General features: G+C 33.5%; 1 protein-coding gene across 2 annotated transcripts in view; it reads right to left on the bottom strand.

Annotated features, from left to right (window-relative positions):
* Window positions 1–4,167: 4,167 nt before the first annotated feature.
* The window catches only part of mei-W68 (meiotic W68), a 28,414-nt gene continuing 12,503 nt past the window's right edge, over window positions 4,168–20,078 (bottom strand). For both annotated transcript variants that reach the window (XM_035364197.2, XM_035364198.2), the window contains 5 exons: window positions 19,805–19,904; window positions 19,652–19,689; window positions 15,599–15,675; window positions 4,795–4,906; window positions 4,168–4,663 (listed from right to left, as the gene is read on the bottom strand). In XM_035364197.2, the coding sequence (XP_035220088.1) occupies window positions 4,544–4,663; window positions 4,795–4,906; window positions 15,599–15,675; window positions 19,652–19,689; window positions 19,805–19,904 (447 nt within the window). In that variant the 3' untranslated portion in view covers window positions 4,168–4,543. The remainder of the gene's footprint in view (window positions 4,664–4,794; window positions 4,907–15,598; window positions 15,676–19,651; window positions 19,690–19,804; window positions 19,905–20,078) is intronic.

The raw sequence follows: 20,078 nt of genomic DNA, 5'->3' as shown, positions 1-20,078 counted from the left end.
CTTATGCTGAAACAAGCATTAGATTAAGTGATTTCACATTTAAGCATTCAATCCATTATTCCTTGCCATACCTTATACTATGTCAATATTACTGTCAACTGCAACATTTTTGAAAAGTAAACTTATAAACATCATAACTTCTTTCATTGAAATTGTAAACATTGGTTATTAACTTGCCTTTGAGACTTATAAATACAAACCATGTTTTTGAAATCATTTTTAACTATGCTTTAAGAGGCTGAGTTCCTCCAAACATTGGCTGTAACATGCATAGAAATCTACTTCATTATCTCCTGCAAGATTCAGTTTTGTTTATTATTTTTAAACAGCATAGCTTTCATAATATGATCAATAGGCTGAATGATGATATTTGCATGAAGAAATATTGGTTGATCTTTCTGTGAATATTACCAAAAGTGTTGTGATAAGTTTAGATTTTGGCTATTTTTTGTAACAGTAACCCTTTTGTATGGATATGGGTTTTTGGTCTTACTATTCTTTTCAATTGCTGTGTTTGGTTACACATGCGTGGTAGGACCTTGGATTTTGAACTTGCTATTATTTTGCTGTGTGTACCATCATTTGAGTATGTTGGAGGGGGGGGAAGAGGCTGAATGTTGAGCTGAAATGACTAAAAATTTTAATTGAATTGCTTATGTGGAGAACGGAGGAGACAGTGGTGGGAAGCGGGAGCTTATGCACGTGAAAAAAAGTTATGTTAAAAATTGACATTATTCGTCTCTGTGTGTAATTTTTATTAAAAGATTTGTAGGTTATTGTTTTTATGTTAGGAAATATGTATTTTTCATTATTTATTAATCTCTGTTTGTGTATTTTTGGTTATCTGTTCATCTCTATATTTTAAGACAGCGGCAATTTTTTTTTCTGGTTATCATGATAGTTTTAACTTTGTTTTAGCTTACTGATTTTGTTCAAGTGAAAATAGATTGATTTGTACATGGACAAAGTTAAGGCAGTGCACAATGCATAGTTTGTGCAATTCTGTGATTTTTTTTTTTTATTATTATTTATTTAAAATAAGTTGATATGTACATGGACACTTAGTTTGTGTAAGTGTTTGACTTCTTGTTTTGGTTTTGTGTAGCGGGCGGAAGGATCGGTACCATCTTGAAATTGGTGCCGATCCTTCCTGGCAATCAAAAAAGAGACAATTCACCAAGGGGTACTGTAGAGTAAATTTTAACCAAAATATTAATTTAATGTTTTTCAGACTAAGGTCTGATGGATGTATAGTGCAATTATCCAACAATAAGGCTACTTTTTACTTTTTTAGTTCATTGTCCCACTTAAAAAATTGCTGTTTATCATCATAAAATTGTGGTAAATTCCATAGCTATGGAAAGTAAATTTTTGATTCATTTCAAACATGATGTTGTGTGCTTTTCTCAATAACCAATGGTGTCTCCTTAATTGTTGCATCCATATTGCATGTTAGTAATACAGTATCTTGTTTCTTAAAACTAGCTGCTGTTTCATTTTTAAACATTACTGCATATTATTTTAATGCTTTGTAGAACAGACCAGTTTCGTCTTTATTTTATGTGCTTTGTATTTATTTAGCATCTCAAGTAAAACACCTTTTAAATATTTATCAGCTATACCTGCTTTGTACTTCTCACTATTTAGTTTCTAGTGAACATTATTTTTCTCTATTCATCTTGCAAGCCATCTATGGGGTAACATAACATTTTCTAACATTTAAGTGAATTCTACAGCTTTTGTGATCAAAAGAAATTGAGACATTTTTTAGTCCGATACCTTAAAACTACTCTAGTTGAGTAGTTTCAACGTCTCTGAATTTTCTATCATTTTCTTTTCTTCCTTGAGACATTTGCATTTTTTTATTGGTTTTCCATCAATTATGGTTGTTTATTTATATAACCTGCACAATGTTGTTTAGGAAATCACTAGTTTAAATGCAGTTTCTCTTTGGCTGTGTTTATCAAGAACATCATAATCCTTTAACAAAGTATTAATTTCTTTCAGTCTGAAATTATTTTACTTGGGTATTTTTAACATGCTACCAGCTTTAAATACAAATAATGCATCTTGTAGTGATTTTTCAATCTTAAAACACTTATTTCTAGCTACCAAAAAAGATTACACTGTATCTCTTAAGTTGACCCTCAAACTTCATGATTACTGGCATGACTATAATACATTGTTTGCTTCTTCAGCCTATAATGACAATTGTCTTTCCATCCAAAGTCTAAAAATGTGTGATAATATCAGAAAGCATGTCATGAATTTTTCTGAAAACTTCCTATGAACATAATGTGAAGCATTCCATCATAAACATAAAAATCTTAAAAGATGATATGCAGAGATAGCATACTGTCAGAAGTCGTTAATCCGGACTCATCGGGACTTCGGCGATTCCGGATTATCGACTTTTCCGGATTATAGATCATCAGTTCAAATCTGGTAAGATGGCATGCAGAAATTATAAAATTAAAAATATGAAACTGTAATTTATGAAATAAAGAACAATTATGATATAAAGGGTATCAAAATTTACAAAAAAATAAAGCTTAATATTTATTTGTTTACTTTATTAAACATTTCTTTCAATGTAAGTTGTTTAAGTTGCTTCTTTTTTTATGTGATAATACATTCTCTTTAATTCTATAAACAGACATAATTTCTTGTTCAGTTACAAAGTTCCGCTGTTCAAGTCCTATAATTGCTGTGTCGAGAATACCGACTAATTTGTCAATCGAAATTTTTTCGTTTTCAATAACCTCTGCCACTTTCTTCGCTATCGGAAGCGAATTATAATGACGAGGAATTTGATTTAAATCATATCAAAGACGGAGTACATCAAGATGAAATACTACATTTAGTAAGGAATTATAAGCCAAATAAAATAAAAACATCTGCTCTGAAGATAAGGATAGTGCTGACAGATCAACTTCCAATTAATTGCGCGGCGCCGCGGCATTAAAGATAAAGTTTAGATAAACAAAGGATATGCCTTTATCCATTTTTTTGCAGCAATTCTACTTTTTGTTAAATGGACTTCGAAACATACTTTCGCTTTGTAGATCCTTTACATATTAATAAATATATATCAGAAATTCTATTTGACATAATCGAAAGTTCAAGCTTACTTTTATTAAATTGCTCTAACAGTCTGCCAAAAATAATAACCCAAATCCAATTCGAAGATTAAGGAACAACGCAATCTGCAACATTAACTGAATTAGATAATTTTAGCTTAGCTTATACTGTCTGTTATACATTAAACGCGCATTCGTAAACGTATTTTGCGCACACGCGTATTTGCAGCTGTAAAGGTCTTACGCGCATTGACGCATGCGCAGAAAGTTTGTAGCTTTGAGGTCCGGATTATGGGTGTCCGAATTAACGACTTTTGACTGTATACTTACTGATATAGAGATCTTAAAAGATGATATAGAGAATACATTTCAAACCTATCATCTGGCACTCAAGGAGAAATATTTACTCATTATTGATGCCTTTAGAAATCGGCTTTAGTTAACCTTAACATATGGAAATTCTTCTCCTTTTAGCTCTAATCTAAATAAAAGGTTTTGTAGAGTATCTGACAGAGACTAGAGAGCCAGAACTATATTGGCTGAAATTTCATCCAAACTCATTTTATTGAATCATTACATACCTAAATAATATATAATACACGGTGCTCTTTGTAAATGGGCTTTCTTGCTTGTTACATGAAAGTGAAGGCTATTTTAATTGTAAAGTTATGTGTAACATGTTTCAGATTGTTTCTTTTGTTATTCAGTAGATGTTTTCTCTTACAACACATCCTAAATGTGCTAGGCTTATAACTATTTACACAACGTCAACTTGTATAAAGTATTGCTTTTGGGAAAAGCGTTTTTCTTAAGTGCATTGATGTACTACTATACATGTAAAAGTATTTATAAGTTGTTTGTTTTTAAAATATAATTTTGTGTGCATACAAATTATGTTCTCTACATTCGTGCAAGTAATTTTTAAAATTACCTATATAAATTTTCATAAATACATTGCTTTGAGTAGTTTATTCTTTAAGTTTTCATAAGTAAATAGACTCAATGCATCTGTTCACTGTATGAAATATTAAATTTCTGTATGTTTATTAGCTGTAACTTAATGAAATACAATAAATTTATGTAAAAATTTTATTTTCCTCATAAAAAGGGCTTACATGAACCATTAACATTATTGAAGCTTTACATTAACATTAAATTTTAGCTTCAAGGTAAGCTTTACGTTCATGTAAAAAGCTTTAGTATTGAAACAGAAATGCTCTGCAGGATATCATAAATTTGTTTATGAAGAATGATTTTTGATACTGATGAAACATGCTGAAATGTATGAATTATCGAGCTCATAAAAATTCGGTAACACTAAGCTGATAATTTTTTTTTTAGTACGTAGCCCAAGTGAGAATTGTTATTCTAATATCCGCATTCAAAATTTAATGTTGTAGTGCAGTTTATCTTTGAATGAAAATTTGAATAATGCAAAAATAAACACATTGAATTTTCTCCATTTAGATCCATCCTCCACATTTTATCTTGCCTGGAAGATAGGTTTTTGGCAGGAAGAGAGGATTTATTTTGCTCAGCCCTTCAATTTCTGCTTTTTGTTGTGAATGAAGCATAATTTCTATCTATACAGAAGTTGAAAGAAAATAGATTTGATTATACATTTTAAATTTATACATGTATAATAAACAGATTAGACAAATTTATTGTTCTAATATATAGATTTCCAAGTGTTATCATAAATTAATATATTTACTTGATCTTTCCAAGAAATATTAGCTTGCATATAATTCCTATTAAGTAAGCTTTTAGCCTTTAAAATATCATATCTAGATAAGGTTTGAATTGAGGTTGTGGGTAAGTTGAGCCTGCAAAAATAACATATATATTAATTTAGTTAAAAATAGAATATCTTACTTGATAGTACATTTAAGACAATCAAAGGCATTAAGAAAGGTTCCTTAGCGGAGATGGCATCTCTGCACCTCATGCAAAAGGTATTTCTGCTAGAAATTAATACAGTTAAACCTTCGCTGTCATGAATTTCAAACGACAAAAAAATCAAGAGTTTGTGCTAAATGGAGGCTCAAATTTTATTTTTGGAATAGTTTTTTCATAAATGTTAATCATTTACAGTATATAGGTACATATATAACAACAGTATACAGTCAAAAGTCGTTAATTCGGACACCCATAATCCGGAATGATCTATAATCCGGACCTCAAAGCTAAAATCTTTCTGCGCATGCGCCGCGTTGAAGCACGCGCAGAATACGTTTTCGCGTGCGCGTTTAATGTATAACGGACGGTATAAGCTAAAATTATCTAATTATCTATTTCAGTTAATGTTGATGATTGCGTTGTTCCTTAATCTTCGAATTGGATCCGGCTTATTATTTTTTGCAGACTGTAAGAGCAATTTTATAACAGTAAGCTTGAACGTTCTATTATGTCAAATAGAATTTCCGATGCTGGAGCTCCCAAAGGATCTACAAAACGAAAGTATGTTTCGATGTCCATCAAACGAAAAGTGGAATTGCTACAAAAAATGGATAAAGACTTTGTTTATCTAACCGTTCCGAAATCTGTTTATCAATTTCACACTGCTCTGCGCGGTGGAGGGGGGACGTCGCGGCGCGCAATGAACTGGAAGTTGATCTGTCAACACTATCGTTATCTTCAGAGCAGATGTTTTTATTTTATTCGGCTAATAATTCCTTACTAAATGTAGTATTTTATCTCGATGTACTCCGTCTTTGATATTATTTAAATCAAATTCCTCGTCATTATAAATATCATGAATACAAATCAAATAGTTTTCTGGTTGCAATTTTCTAATTTCGGCTATGCGTAATGTATGCTTTACGCATGCGCGCGTTGAAAGAAATGTTTAATAAAGTAAACAAATAAATATTAAGCTTCTTTTTTTGTTAATTTTGATACCCTTTAGATCATAATTACTCATTATTTTATAAATTACGGTTTCATATTTTTAATTTTTTAATTTCTGCATGCCATCTTACCAGATTTAAACTGATGATCTATAATCCGGAAAAATCGATAATTCGGAATCGCCGAACTTCCGACGAGTCCGGATTAAAGACTTTTGACTGTATTATGTATTGTCATTGAAACACAATATTTACTGAACTGTAACTTGAAAAATTATACTTACTGCTGCAGATGAGAATGAAAATGCTGGCAACTGTACGTATGGTTTCCATAAAAGTAGTGGTTAATTTGGATGTTAGAGCAAAATGTTCTAAAGTATCCAAGGCATGTAATACTACCTGGCGGGTTGGTAGAATGGTATTGTATTCCTTTCGCCTGTGATGACATTTCTTGCACCTTAGACACAACTGATTTCATTGGAGCACACACTCTCCTGCACCATACCTCTGGACTCTCATAAAACTGGAACTTTTTATTAATTACAGTAAGCCTTCATTAACACGAAACCCAAGGGACCGAAAAGTCAAGAGTTCATATTAACTGAGGATCATCATCTGCATTAACAAACTCCTCAAAACTAATAGCAGGATTCACAATATTTTAATTAAGAATTATTAAAGATTTAACCTTAGTTGTACTAGCTGACTTTTAAGGAATAAAAAAGCACATCTGAATACAGAATTGCATTTGTTGTTTGACCTCATTGCTGATGTGATGATAACAATAGTCAAGCAGTGTTACTCATGCTGAGTTATGAGGTTTTCATTTAAGCATTACAGAACATTTCTGAATGTAGCCCAAGCAGAGAAAGCCTGGACTGAAATTTTGTTCTTGTTAAAGGGAGTTTACTGTTCTAACGTGAAGCTTATTCATTTTTATTTATTAGAATTTACTCTACTGGTCCTCCAGTAAGCCTTGTGGGCACTACTTATGTATTTGCCATTGGCTAAGAATAATCATAGCCAACTTAATATGTTCGAACATTTAGCGATTCGGCAGCTGTCTATTCAGGAATCTTTTTTTATTTCCTATTAGCAGCTGCTGTGGTTCCATTCGCAGTCCCACAGATAAAATGCACACTTTCAAGATTTACATTCACTTAGCAATGAGGACTATTCGAAAGCATTGGGGGTAACAATGATTTATGCATCCGACACTTTCACCTACAATCTCAATAGTGTCCTGTATCACCTCAAAAAGTCATTTCTGTGAATGCATTTCATTCCAAGATCTGCTAATTTCAATCCTGTGTACATTTTTGCCAGATGTTTTGGTATTCAGTAGGTTTGTTATTATTGTTTTGTGGTTAAAGGAGAAACCCAGGGAGCAAGCCATGCAACTCAAGTTCATGAATAGTTCTGATAATGGGGTTCATAAATAGTTCTGATCGCTGTGTTGCATGTAAATTTGTAGCTAATGAAATTCTAATCAAATAAACTTATTTAAACATGTAGGACATCAACTCTCTCATAACTTACTTTTGTTTTTCTCTAATGACAATGAAAAAAGTTTACATAGAAAAGAAAATTATCGGTTGGAGCGTCACACACATGTAAAAAAGCAACCCTAGACGCAACAATAATGAGGCCTAGATACTAACTTAACTCGGTGGATAGCTCTCGCATTGTAAAAGCAAAGATAAAAAGATGCTATAGAATAACTACGTATTAATTCTTTTCTCCTAAGATTCCTTTCGCCTAAGATACTCAAATCATATTTTTCTTCAGACAGAAGCTCTCTGTTCGTGTTTTTATGAAACACTGATGAATTTTCAGTAGCTAGTATCAATTTCAGTCTTAAACATAATAAAAAAAATAATAATATTACTGAAAAATGGGCACTTTAGAGGGGCACCAAGCCAACTGTATGCAAATTGCGCTATTATTTTTCATATCACAATACATGAAGTATGTAAACGTTACATCGCAAAGCATTGTGATTTACTATTTCTTGATTTTTATTGTTATTAATTATAGCCGAATTTTTCATTTAAAAACTGAGATGGATTGTATTGTTTGGCAATTACCAAATGATGAACAAGCTGCCATCCAACTGTTTCAAGATAGAAAAATTATTAACAAAGTAAGACTTTGTTCGAATAGTCACAAGATTTAAATTAAGTTTTGACTCAACATCAAAATAATGCCGCTGCCTACGATGATACTGGAAAAAGAAAAGATTGTGGAGGCAAACATGTTTTGAAGTATCACCTATCCTGATCCTTACCATTATTCAGTTTATATATACATAGTGATTATAATTAAAGGTCCACATTTAAAAGACTAAAAAAAAAAGAACCTCTGTCCTGAAATTTGATTTGAGTAAATATACTAAAAAAATGGGAATTTGTATGGCCAAAGAAAAATAATAATTCAAAATTTTATCAATAGATGGTACTGTATGTATCTTGATATGCTTAGTAAGATGTTACATGCACACCACTTATTAGTCTCAATAAAAATACGGACTACATGGAGTTTCCATTAAAGCCTTCGATTGCGTCTGACACGAGCATACCTGGACTTAAATCTACACAAAAAAAAAAAAAAAAAAAAAAATTATCGAACATATACATTTATTACAAACAAAAAGTTCAAGGTTTCAATAGGAAATGTCCTTTCCCTGGAAGCATTATTCAAGCGGGAGTGCCCCAGGGCAGTGTTATTGGATCTCTTCTACGTGGCTGACTTTCCGAAGACTACCTGATATCACAGGTCCATGCTGCCGTGTTATGCAGATGACAATGCACTAGCAGTGAAGTCTGCTAACATCAATCAAGAGATTCACAAACTCGAAGAGTATATCCCTCCTATTGAAGATTGGTGCAGAAATGGAAAATCTATGAAAATGCCCAAAAGGCTCAATTTCTGATTATTAAAAGCCGGAAAAGAGCTACAGTTATATCAATAAAAACTTACTGCTTTTCAATGAAACCATTCCAATTGTAAAGCAAACGAAGTATTTAGGAGTAATTCTGAACATATGACTAATCTGGACCCACTACGTGCAGTATGCTACACTTAAAATATGCACCCTTTTTGCAGCACATATGATTAATCAAAGCTTTCCTATGTTGTGTTGCTGTACCTGAGCAATGAATATGCTTTTGCAACTATGTATATGCTCATCTGATATACCATGCCCACTGTGCAAAAAAAAAAAAAAAAAAAAAAGGGGGGGGCACAGTTCTATATCTCTCGTTCTTTTTCATGTCTCGAAAGCATTACTTAGGATATGTATTAGATTCATTTTTTATACCAATGTTCTAATATAGGTATTTTGACACTAATCAAACTTTTTCTGAAATGACATGCCAATTTTTTTTTTTTTTTTTTTTTTTTTTTCCCGTATTTCGATTCTACGACTCAAATTATGCTAAACTGCCAAATTTTGTAAAAATCACACAAGTAGTTTTTAAAAAATTAGCTCTCAAAATCTCAGCTCTTCAATGTTAATTGAATTTGGTATATATTTATTAATCTCTTTTTTTTTATTAAACTTATTTGTTTCTTCCTTTCACATTTCGAAATTTAGATTCATTATAAATACAATTAGCCCATTTTTTATGGTTTATTTTTAAAATTTGTACTTTTAGACAATTTTTATAAATTTTTCGTAAATAATTTTGAATTATAATCTATAAAAAGTTTACCATCATCTTAAAGTAGATGTATTTCTAAGCATACCTGCAAAAAATTAGTTTTTTTATTCAAAATTTCAGAAGATATACGTGAATTTATACATATGTTGCTGCGTTTTGAAATTTGGTAAATTTGTTGAAAGCGATAATGTGGTTTAGGCACTTAAAATTATTTGAAAGTAGAAACGAAGTAACTTTTTTTTCCGCTCATGCGCAATGTGAAAAGGGGAAGGAAAATAGGTTGCTATATATGGTAATACAATTTTTATTATGGTAGTACAATAATTGAGACAGATCGTTAATAATCATAATAAAAGAATAAAATAAATATATTTTTGTCTTTTGTTGCTATGGGTTACCAGACTGGCAGCGTTGAGTTGTAGTAGGCAAGTCGCCACACTATATATATTTAGAAGTTCGCCAAGAGAATTATTCTTGCCGAAAACTTGAAAAAATGCACCAAGATAAATTTTTGAATTTCTCAGTAAATTTCGCACCAAATTTTACAAAATTTAATATTTAGGCATAATTTGAGTTGTAGAATCGAAATAATATTGAAAAAAAAATTGGCATGTCATTTCAGAAAAAGTCCGATTTTGTGTCAGAACAACGCTATATTTAAATCTAATATATGTCTTAAATCGCCCTTTCGAGACATGAAAAACGCAATTTGAAATTTGTATTTTGGATTTTGCCTATCTCCCAGCAGAAGTGTTTAGCAAATTCTCTGCTTGACACTCACACCAGAATGGAAGACAACTTTCCCTCACCAATCATTAGGCTGAGGATCGTCAGCAACAATTGCAGCGCAACTACTTCAGCATTGACTTGGACTGTTTCGGACTACATCACGTCATCTCGCATACGAATTGCAATTCTAAGATTTCAACTTTTGTCAGTGCCCTATGATGTCTAAGATTTCCCCTTATAACCTTGCAAATTGCTTAGGATAAACTTCGTGTCATCTAAAAATCTATTATTATGCGCTTTCTGCGGCAATTACCTGCAAGAGCCAGAAAACATCGAGGAATTCGCATCATAATCATGGCATATAGAGGAAGTTGGAGTTGGAGAGGTCTCGTTATTCTGCGTTTGAGAAGCTCGTCATGACTGTACAGTGAAGGACCCAGCTCTGTGAAGCTTTTTCCAAGTACCGTGACTGTGCTCCTATTATCCTGAAGAAATTTGGGACAATAATAGGTAATACCGGATCTGGTCCGAATGTGTGTCAATGTTCAGTGGGAGATGATTTTTAAATTCTATGAGACCCTTCATTTGACATGAGTGCTGGCAGAGGGATGGAAGTAATTGCTCCGACGTTAGTAGAGATGTGGCTATAGCATTGCAAGAAGCGGTATAGTTTGCAAGAAGTGGTTTGGAAATGTGCAATGCAAGGGGAATTGCCTGATATTTAGACATATCAGCGCGGTTTATAAAATTTTACAGAACATCCTGCAATACTATCCATTCGAAATTACGCACCTCAGCCGTTACTTAATGCTGGTTTTCCCTACAATTTCTTGGTCGAATGAAAGTAAGCAATGCATAACCATGGAACCATGGCTTAAATTGCGCCGAAGCCTAGCGAAGCCCTGCTCCTGTATTATTCAGTTTTTGAGATAAAGCAAAATTTTACCTGGCGCACACCGGAGCCATAAGCAAGAAAGCTCCTGGAACATTTTATGTAACTAAACCACAATTTCAGCAGAAAATTCTTTTGATCTCATTTTTTTTTTTTTTTTTTTTTTTTTTTTTTTTAAATAATAAGTAAGCTTTAAGGATCAATTCTCTAACTAATGCACGGCCAGGCTGCCTAAGAAATTTTACTCGTATGAACGCCGTAAATATTGGTAGCACATTTTCTATTATTTACAGCTTGAGAAATTTAATTGCAGTTAAATTTCTTAAGCTGTAAATAATAGAAAATTTATAAAAGCTCTAAATAATAAAAAATAGTCATTATTTTAAAATATAGACTTTTGGATAAAATGTTAAGCATTATTGTAAATTATTTATTGTTATTAGACTGAATATATGAACGTTCAAAAAAGACATAAACATGTACAATGCAGTAAGAACGTCTGTTGTGATATGTAGGTTTAAAAATAAGTTATGTGCATGTGCATGCCTAATAAGTTACCAAGGTATTTTATCTTTCAAAAAATGTTCGTTGCTTTTATAAAAAAAAAAAAACGCTTTACGATTAATTTAAATACAGAACAAGTAACGAGATATAGACCAAGTCTGTATTTCATTTATATTTATATTCAATTTATAATTTGTATATTAAATCAGTTTTCTTCTCTTCTAGGAATCAGATGTTCTCAGAACAAAGTTTGTGTAACAAAAGTAGAATTACTTTGGTTATATTGTATACTGAAGCAAATATTACATAAGAAAAAAAAAAACATATATATAATGCTATAAATTTAAATTCATTTAAAGAGTATAAAACATAACTGACAAAATTTTAACATGAATTACTATAAGATGGCGAGTCAAATGAAAGTGAGCCAATGCGAATATATGACAAACAGAGTACTTTATTTAAAGGTAGTCTCCATGAATTACTATAAGATGGCGAGTCAAATGAAAGTGAGCCAATGCGAATATATGACAAACAGAGTACTTTATTTAAAGGTAGTCTCCATGAATATTGAGACATTTATACCATTGACAAATGAGCCGCGTGATACCCGTCTCATAAAACTCCTTGGGCTGTCGATTCAAAAAGTCTGTAACCGACTCCTTCACGGCGTCGTCCGACACGAATCTGGTACTCTTGAGATGTCTTTTCAGTTTCCCGAAAATGTGAAAGTCGCATGGCGACAAATCTAGGCTGTATGGAGGATGTTGCAGCGTGTCCCACTTGAACTTTGCCAGTTGTGTCTTAACCACATCAGCTACGTGGGGACGAGCATTGTCGTGTAGCAAGATCACACCATTCGTCAATCTTCCAGGTTGTTTGTTCTTGATTGCGACACGCAGCCGATCCAGCGTTGCACAATATCGCGAACTATTGATAGTCTCTCCACGTTTAGCAACTTCAATCAGTAATGGCCCCTGACGATCGAAAAAAAAAGTCAATAGCACCTTTCCCGAGGAAATGACAGCCTTTGCTTTCTTCGGGGGTGGTGAATTCAAATGTTTCCACTGTAAGCTTTGCCGGCGTGTTTCAGGTTCGTAGTGGTGGCACCATGATTCGTCTCCGGTCACAATTGCAGACAAGAAGTCGTCACCCTCATTGTGATACCGAATAAGATGAGTCAAAGCAGCGCCGAACCTCTCCGTCTTCTGGCGGTCGTTCAAAATCTTGGGCATCCATTGAGCACATAAAAGCCGATAACCGAGATGATCATGAATTATGGTGTGAACCGAACCGTGACTGATGTTCACACGCTCTGCCAGTTCATCGATGCTTATCCTCCGTTCTTGTCTAATCAGCTCATCAACCTGTGCAATTGTGTCGGGGGTGATTGCAAGGTGGCTTTGGCCCGGTCTTGGATCGTCTTTGCAACTTACACGTCCTTCTCTGAACCGTTTGCTCCAACGCTTCACAGTGGCCAATGCGATGCAATGTTCACCGTACACAGCAGTCATACAGCGACTAATTTCATGCTGGGAAACACATTCAGCTGTCAAAAACCTGACCACACCACGCTGTTCCTCTTTTGGAGCGTCCATTATGTCACGCTACCGTCTTCAACCCAGTGTAAGAGCGCCTTAAAGAACTTTAACCTCACACTTTCGCGCCACTTTCGTAAATGAAGGCTGTCTCTGTGCTACGCGCATGCGCCGCAGATGATGGACCGAACCATTCTTGCTGAGGAGGGGTTGGCTCACTTTCATTTGACTCGCCCTTATATATTTATATACTTTTTGTGTGGCCGATTGCAACCAAAAGGGGAGGTGTACAACTACATGTTATAGCAATCCTATATACAAGATTTCAACGTTCTGAGGCTACTCGTTTTTGAGTTATGTGCAGACCTACATACGTACGTACCCACAGACGTCACGAAAAAATCTCATCTGAATCCATTTTAAATCAACTTTATAATCCATTTGGGGGAAAAGAATCCTTTATTATATCCTTACGTACAGATGTGACGCAAAAACATCGTTAGAAGCAAAACTGTGCTAAGAGAATCGGTAATCCTGAGTCCGACGCTATACTATTCTTAAAAGTCAATGGTTATTAACTATACGCAGTTTTATTCTTATGTATCACACGTCTTAAAAAGTTTCAAAGCATTTGATTTTGCATTATACTTCCTGTAGTAGCAAACATTTTGTATGATACCGATCATAAGTTTGAAATTAGTGTGAGGTTTAATATGTATTATTGCAGAGATTGGAAAATCGCAAATAAAATTCCAAAGGTGATAATGGATGAATACTTGTTATTTTATAAAAATATTTCCAATGTATTTGTAATGTTAATACGAGGCACGTCCAGAAAGTAAGTTCCGTTTCAATTTATCTCCGCTGCAGCTCTGCGATCGCAGTTCCGCACATGCGCAGTAGACGCTCTGTATCAAGGAGAAGAAACGCGCGCCATTTGGAGATCGCTGTCAGTCACGTACGCTTTGTTGTGCTTGTTTACAATGTCGGTGTTGATTGAAAATCCCGCCTCTTGTGAAATTAAATCTGTGATTCGTTTTCTGAATGCGAGGAAAGTGAAACCTAGTAAAATGTATCGGCAAATTTGCGATGTTTACGGACCAAAGCGATGAGTGATTCAATGGTGAGAAGATGGGTCCGAAAGTTCAGTGACGGACGTAGTGATGTGAACGATGAAGAACGAAGTGGGCGTCCATCTTTGGTTACAGAAGAACTGGTTCACGCGATTGATGACAAGATCCATGAAAACCGAAGGTTTACAATTAGTGCTCTCGCTATAGAATTTCCCCAAATTTCACGATCACTAATGCATGAAATCGTTACCGAAAAACTGAAATTTCGTGAACTTTGCTCACGTTGGGTACCAAAGATTCTTACTGAGCAACACAAAACAAAACGGATGGGTAGTGCATTTCAGTTTTTGACCCGTTATGCTGAAAGCGGCGAAGAATTTCTGACACAGATAGTCACAGGAGATGAAACTTGGGTTTCTTACGACACCCCTGAAAGTAAGCGGCAATCAATGGAATGGAGGCACACTTCATCCCCAGCAAAGGTTAAGCCGAAGCAAATTTTGACACCTCGAAAAATGATGTGCACAGTGTTCTGGGACTGGAAAGGCATCTTACTCATTGATTTCTTACCGCGTGGTCAAACAATCAGAGCAGATGCTTATTGCGAGACACTTCGGAAATTGCGCCGCGCAATACAGAATAAGCGCCGAGGATTGCTGTCAAAAGGTGTTGTTTTTCTTCACGACAACGCACGACCACACACTGCAAATGTGACGAAAAACCTTCTACAGGGAATTGGCTGGGACGTGTTTGAACATCCTCCGTACAGCCCTGACCTCGCTCCTAGCGACTTTCATCTGTTCTTACATCTTAAGTCTTTCCTTGGCGGTCAACACTTCAACAATGGCGACGAGCTGAAAGAAACTGTTTCCAACTGGGTGAAGACACAGGCGGCAAATTTCTATGAAGAAGGTATACAAAAACTTGTGCCACGCTATGACAAATGCCTGCAATATTTCGGCAGTTATGTAGGAAAGTAGTTTAAGAGTTGTTGAATTTTGTGCAATAAATAACTTTTCTGTAGCTGTACACAATTTACTTTTATTACCAAACGGAACTTACTTTCTGGACGTACATTGTATAATCTGCATTTTATTACATATATTTTTATGACGCAAGATCAATTAGTTTATCCTGTAACTATGAGAAGTTTAATGCTTTGAAAAAAGAATCTACCTAAGAAATGTAATTTCACAGATTTTTCACATTCCCTTCAGTTTATTCAATTTTAACCGAATGCATTATCTTATACTGGGAAAAAAAATCAATACCTTTCGATATCTGATGGCAAGAGACCGAGCCAACGAATTTCAGTAACAGCCAGGTTTTCAACATCGAAAGACATAGCCTTAAATGAGAGATACTTAGTTACATTTCTTCTACAATTTTTATTTATGCTAATAAGAAATCAATGAATAGTTTTTAAATTACATTTTCATTAAACAATTTCACTATAAAAAATGCTATCTTAAAAGTAAATGTTATACAGTAAAATAAAAATTTTTATGTACACTGTTTTTTTTTTTTTTTTTTTGGTTTATTTCTAACATTAAATACAATTCACACACGTTTTAGAAATAAATTTCATTAATTAATTACTGTAATCACTCGTCTATTTTCTGATCTAGCGTTTTTAGTTTATGATTTTTGTAAAACTTTGAATTATGACAACATAACTTTATCTGCACAAAATGTAGACAGATGGGAAAGTACTTGGTGTAAACAAATAGTCTTCTTTGAAATGCAGAATAATATAAGAACCCTTGTTCGCAGTTGATTTTTAATATGTTATGTTTTTCATTTAAGTTTCCATCTCTAAAGGGTGTACACCGAATTTAGTTTTCACATAATCAATTTGAAGGGGGAGGAAAAAAATAGAGGAAATATGATATTGCTGAGTAAATTTGGTATTACTGAGAAAATATTTTTATTATATCAGAATTGAGATCTAATAGCCTGCACTTAATAGCTCTTATTCACTTTGTTTTTCTAAGTAGTAACGTAGATCCAAAAATTGAAACATTGCACATTTTTTTTTTTTATTTCTGTGCGGAGTTAATATTCTACCTTGATATAATTGACATGTTTAATGATATACTCATACATGTTCCAAGTTTTGATGTCAGATATGAAAGTCATTGTAAATGAAGGAGCCCACCATCGGCCGAGCGGTCGCTGGTGGGCTCCTTCAAGTCGCTGAACACTGGTAGTTCGGTCCGAGGTTCGAATCCCCGAACGGGCATGGTTGCATGGGTGTTTTCGTGGTTTTCCCCATGTGTAACGTGTATACGAGCCATTTTCCCTTAGAAAGTCCTCCACGAAGGCATCCCTTCCCTTAGGCAGATAGCCCTAGTGGGCTTTGCCATAATTAAATACACCACCACCGTTGTAAATGACTCTCTGAGAATAGAGTAAGAGTACTATACAAGTTTGAATTTTAAAATTAGGCAAAATTATGCTTTTACTTGATGCTAATTTTAAAATTAAGGATTGTGAATGCAATGGAAATTTTAAAATTAAGAAAAATATTTGTGATTTTGAAGCACAGAGACGCATTCCATATTTCTTCAAATTGCTATAAGCTGTTGCATAATTGGATATAAAATAGTTATCCGTCTAAAGTTAAATTTTGCCTAATTTTAAAACTCTATCATAATGCATTTTGTAAAGACACAGTATCTGATTAGAGGTTGTAATACACTTTTAAAAATTGCTGAATGAAATAGTTTAAATCAGCAATACATTCATTAGTAATAATAACAAAGCTAAATATTAAACTTTAAGATAGTGTTTTTCCCTTTTATTATATCCTTATTATCCCCCCCCGAAAAAAAAAAGGCTTCTTTCAGAGGAAAAGCTTTGTAATTTAAATAAATCATATGTTAAGCTCAGCTATTCTGTAACTGTTTGAATGTGATGCATATTTCTTAATAGGTTGATGGTATTTTCAGAGCTTGTAGTATGTGGTAAAAGATTTATGATCAGGAAATGCATAAAATCTGGTAACGTTCCTAATTCTTCATTGAAAATCAAAATATTGCTTTTTAAAAAGCTAAAAAATTATTTATATACTATTTTCTTCCACTGCCAAAGAATAAGTTAACTAAGTGATCAATGATACAAATTTCGGGTACTTAAAATGTTTTTTATTGCATTTTATTCTAATTTTATCAAATGATGTTTGTAATTAATTTAGAATTACTTACACCATTAAAATTTTTCTGTTTAATTCCTGATAGAGTATCACGGTATTATAGTATCATTTCCCTTTCAAGATAAAGTTATAAAATTTGAAAATGATTCATACAGTATTGACTACTTCAGTAAGCTAATTATGTACTGTTATGGATCTATTTATTATGAGCTTATTTTAAAGTAAATCCTTATAGCAAAAGATGAAATGTAATTTAAGTAGTTTTCAGATAGTTTGAGAAATATTTTAAAGTTTTGCAATCTTAGGTCCCAATCACATTATGTTTCGGCTACGCGGGACTTGTCGTCGAAAGGGACAATTCTCAGAACCCGTGCAATTCCATCAAACACACGTAGCTAGGTTACCATTCTCACTTACTACAAAGACTTGAACGCCAAACAGTAATCGATTATCGCTCAGATTGGGATCACGTGATCCTTCAGAAACAGAACTTTCGTCTGATTGGTTGTCTCTACCCGGGACCCGAGACATTTTTCTATGAGGTTTGAAGAAATCCCGCGTAGCCGCAACATTGCTTCCGTAGCTAGGCGGAACTTCGCTTCACTCGGGGCTCTTTTTTCTAGGAATCCTCCCGTTTAAACCAGTGCTACCAGAATCTCGTTTCTCAGAAAAGTCCCGTTTAGCAGGGACTGTAGGCATATGTGATAGCCTCTTTAGTAGCACTCATTTGACGTGTATATTAATTGCTGCATTTTGTTCTAGTCAGTATCTAACTGGTGACCTTTCTAAAAGGTAATGAAATCGAAAAAATAATGTTAGCTGTTGCGGGTAGGCGAGAATATTTGCTGTTCGGTGTCCGTCGATAACATCGCGGCAAAAACATCGCGGACGAAAACGTCGCGGAGAAAACAACGCAAGGCGAAAACGTCGTGCTACAAAACATCGTGGGAGAAAACATCGCAAAGAGAAAACATCGCAGTTCTAAAACATCGTCGTCGAAAATAAAGCGGTCCAAAAACTTCGCAGTTTAAAAACATCGTCGTCGAAAATATCGTGGTAAAAAATAAAGTATCTACAAATCATCGCATGACGATAACATCGCAGACATGCTTTTTTCAGGCTTTAATAACTGTAAATGGATATTCCCATAATGATTTGTGAGCGCAAGATGTAAAGAAGGATAATTTTTACTTTCATATTTTTTATTAAATATTAAATTTTTGCTGAGAAAATAAGAAGAAAACTTAAGCATAGAAAATTAATGCAACTTATAGCACTTAATAGAATTTTAAATCGACATAGTTAACTAACAAAGACCATTAATAAATCATTTTTTATAAAGATTTTACAGGTAATTTTTCATAAAAAGTATAATCTATTAAGTTGCATTTAATTTTCTATGCTTAAGTTTCCTTCTTATTTTTTCAGCAAACATTTATTAGTTAATAAAAAAATGTGAAAGTAAAAATTATCCTTCCTTACATCACTTGCGCTCACAAATCATTATGGGAATATCCATTTACAGTTATTAAAGCCTGAAAAAAGCATGTCTGCGATGTTATCGTCATGCGATGATTTGTAGACACTTTATTTTTTACCACGATATTTTCGACGGCGATGTTTTTAAACTGCGAAGTTTTTGAACCACTTTATTTTCCACGACGATGTTTTGTACCACGATGTTTTAGAACTGCGATGTTTTCTCTTTGCGATGTTTTTTCCCACGATGTTTTGTAGGACGACGTTTTCGCCTTGCGTTGTTTTCTCCGCGACGATTTCGTCCGCGATGTTTTTGCCGCGATGTTTTCGGCTGTAACCTGCTGTTCCGCGGCTTGCTTTATCTTTTAATTTTATACGTTTTTATTTATTTTAATATTTTTCATCAATCTGTTTACTAAGTTTAAATAGAATAGTGCCGGGTGTCGAATTACAAATAACTTTTGAAAGTGTTAGATGTATTAATATATTTTGGCAAAATCCATCTAGTTTTTATAATTGTTAATATTCCCTTCATCTATATGCATTAGCATAAACTATTCTAATTAATTTTTATCTAATTCAGATTTAAAAATGCAATATTTAGTATTACGTTTTAGTCACAGATAGTTTCATGCAATACATTTCTTAAACTGAATTTCTGGAAAAATACCGAAAGCATAATTTAACTTACCTTAGAACCATATCTGTAAGTGTTTAATATTTCAATGCCTGAAATTTTTAATATTTTAATTATCAAATTATCGTTACAGACACTAAAATCCAAAATAATAAATAAATAAATAAATAAATAAAAAGAGAGAGAGAGGAAGCTTCAAAATTTTACCGTAAGGATCAGCATCTACTAAACCAAGTATAGGAATTCTCAGTGTTTCCCAGAGTTTCCTCAGCATTTCTCTTGTATTAACATCTGGAAACCCTTTTCCCTAATTAAATAATATATTTTGTTACACTGCTTGTCAAATTTACTTTATTTAAAAATATTACTTGTATTGAAATCCTAGCAAAAACATAATAAATATTTCGTGGTCGGTGGAATGGAAATGGAATGGAAAATGGTCGGTGGAATGGAAATCCCTCAAATCAAATCAAAGATTGAT

This window comes from Stegodyphus dumicola, chromosome 4, assembly GCF_044657685.1.
Source record: "Stegodyphus dumicola isolate Sdum_Otavi_A_Nest chromosome 4, ASM4465768v1".
Taxonomy (NCBI): Eukaryota; Metazoa; Arthropoda; class Arachnida; order Araneae; family Eresidae; genus Stegodyphus; species Stegodyphus dumicola.
This window is presented reverse-complemented; position numbering and strand designations above follow the sequence as displayed.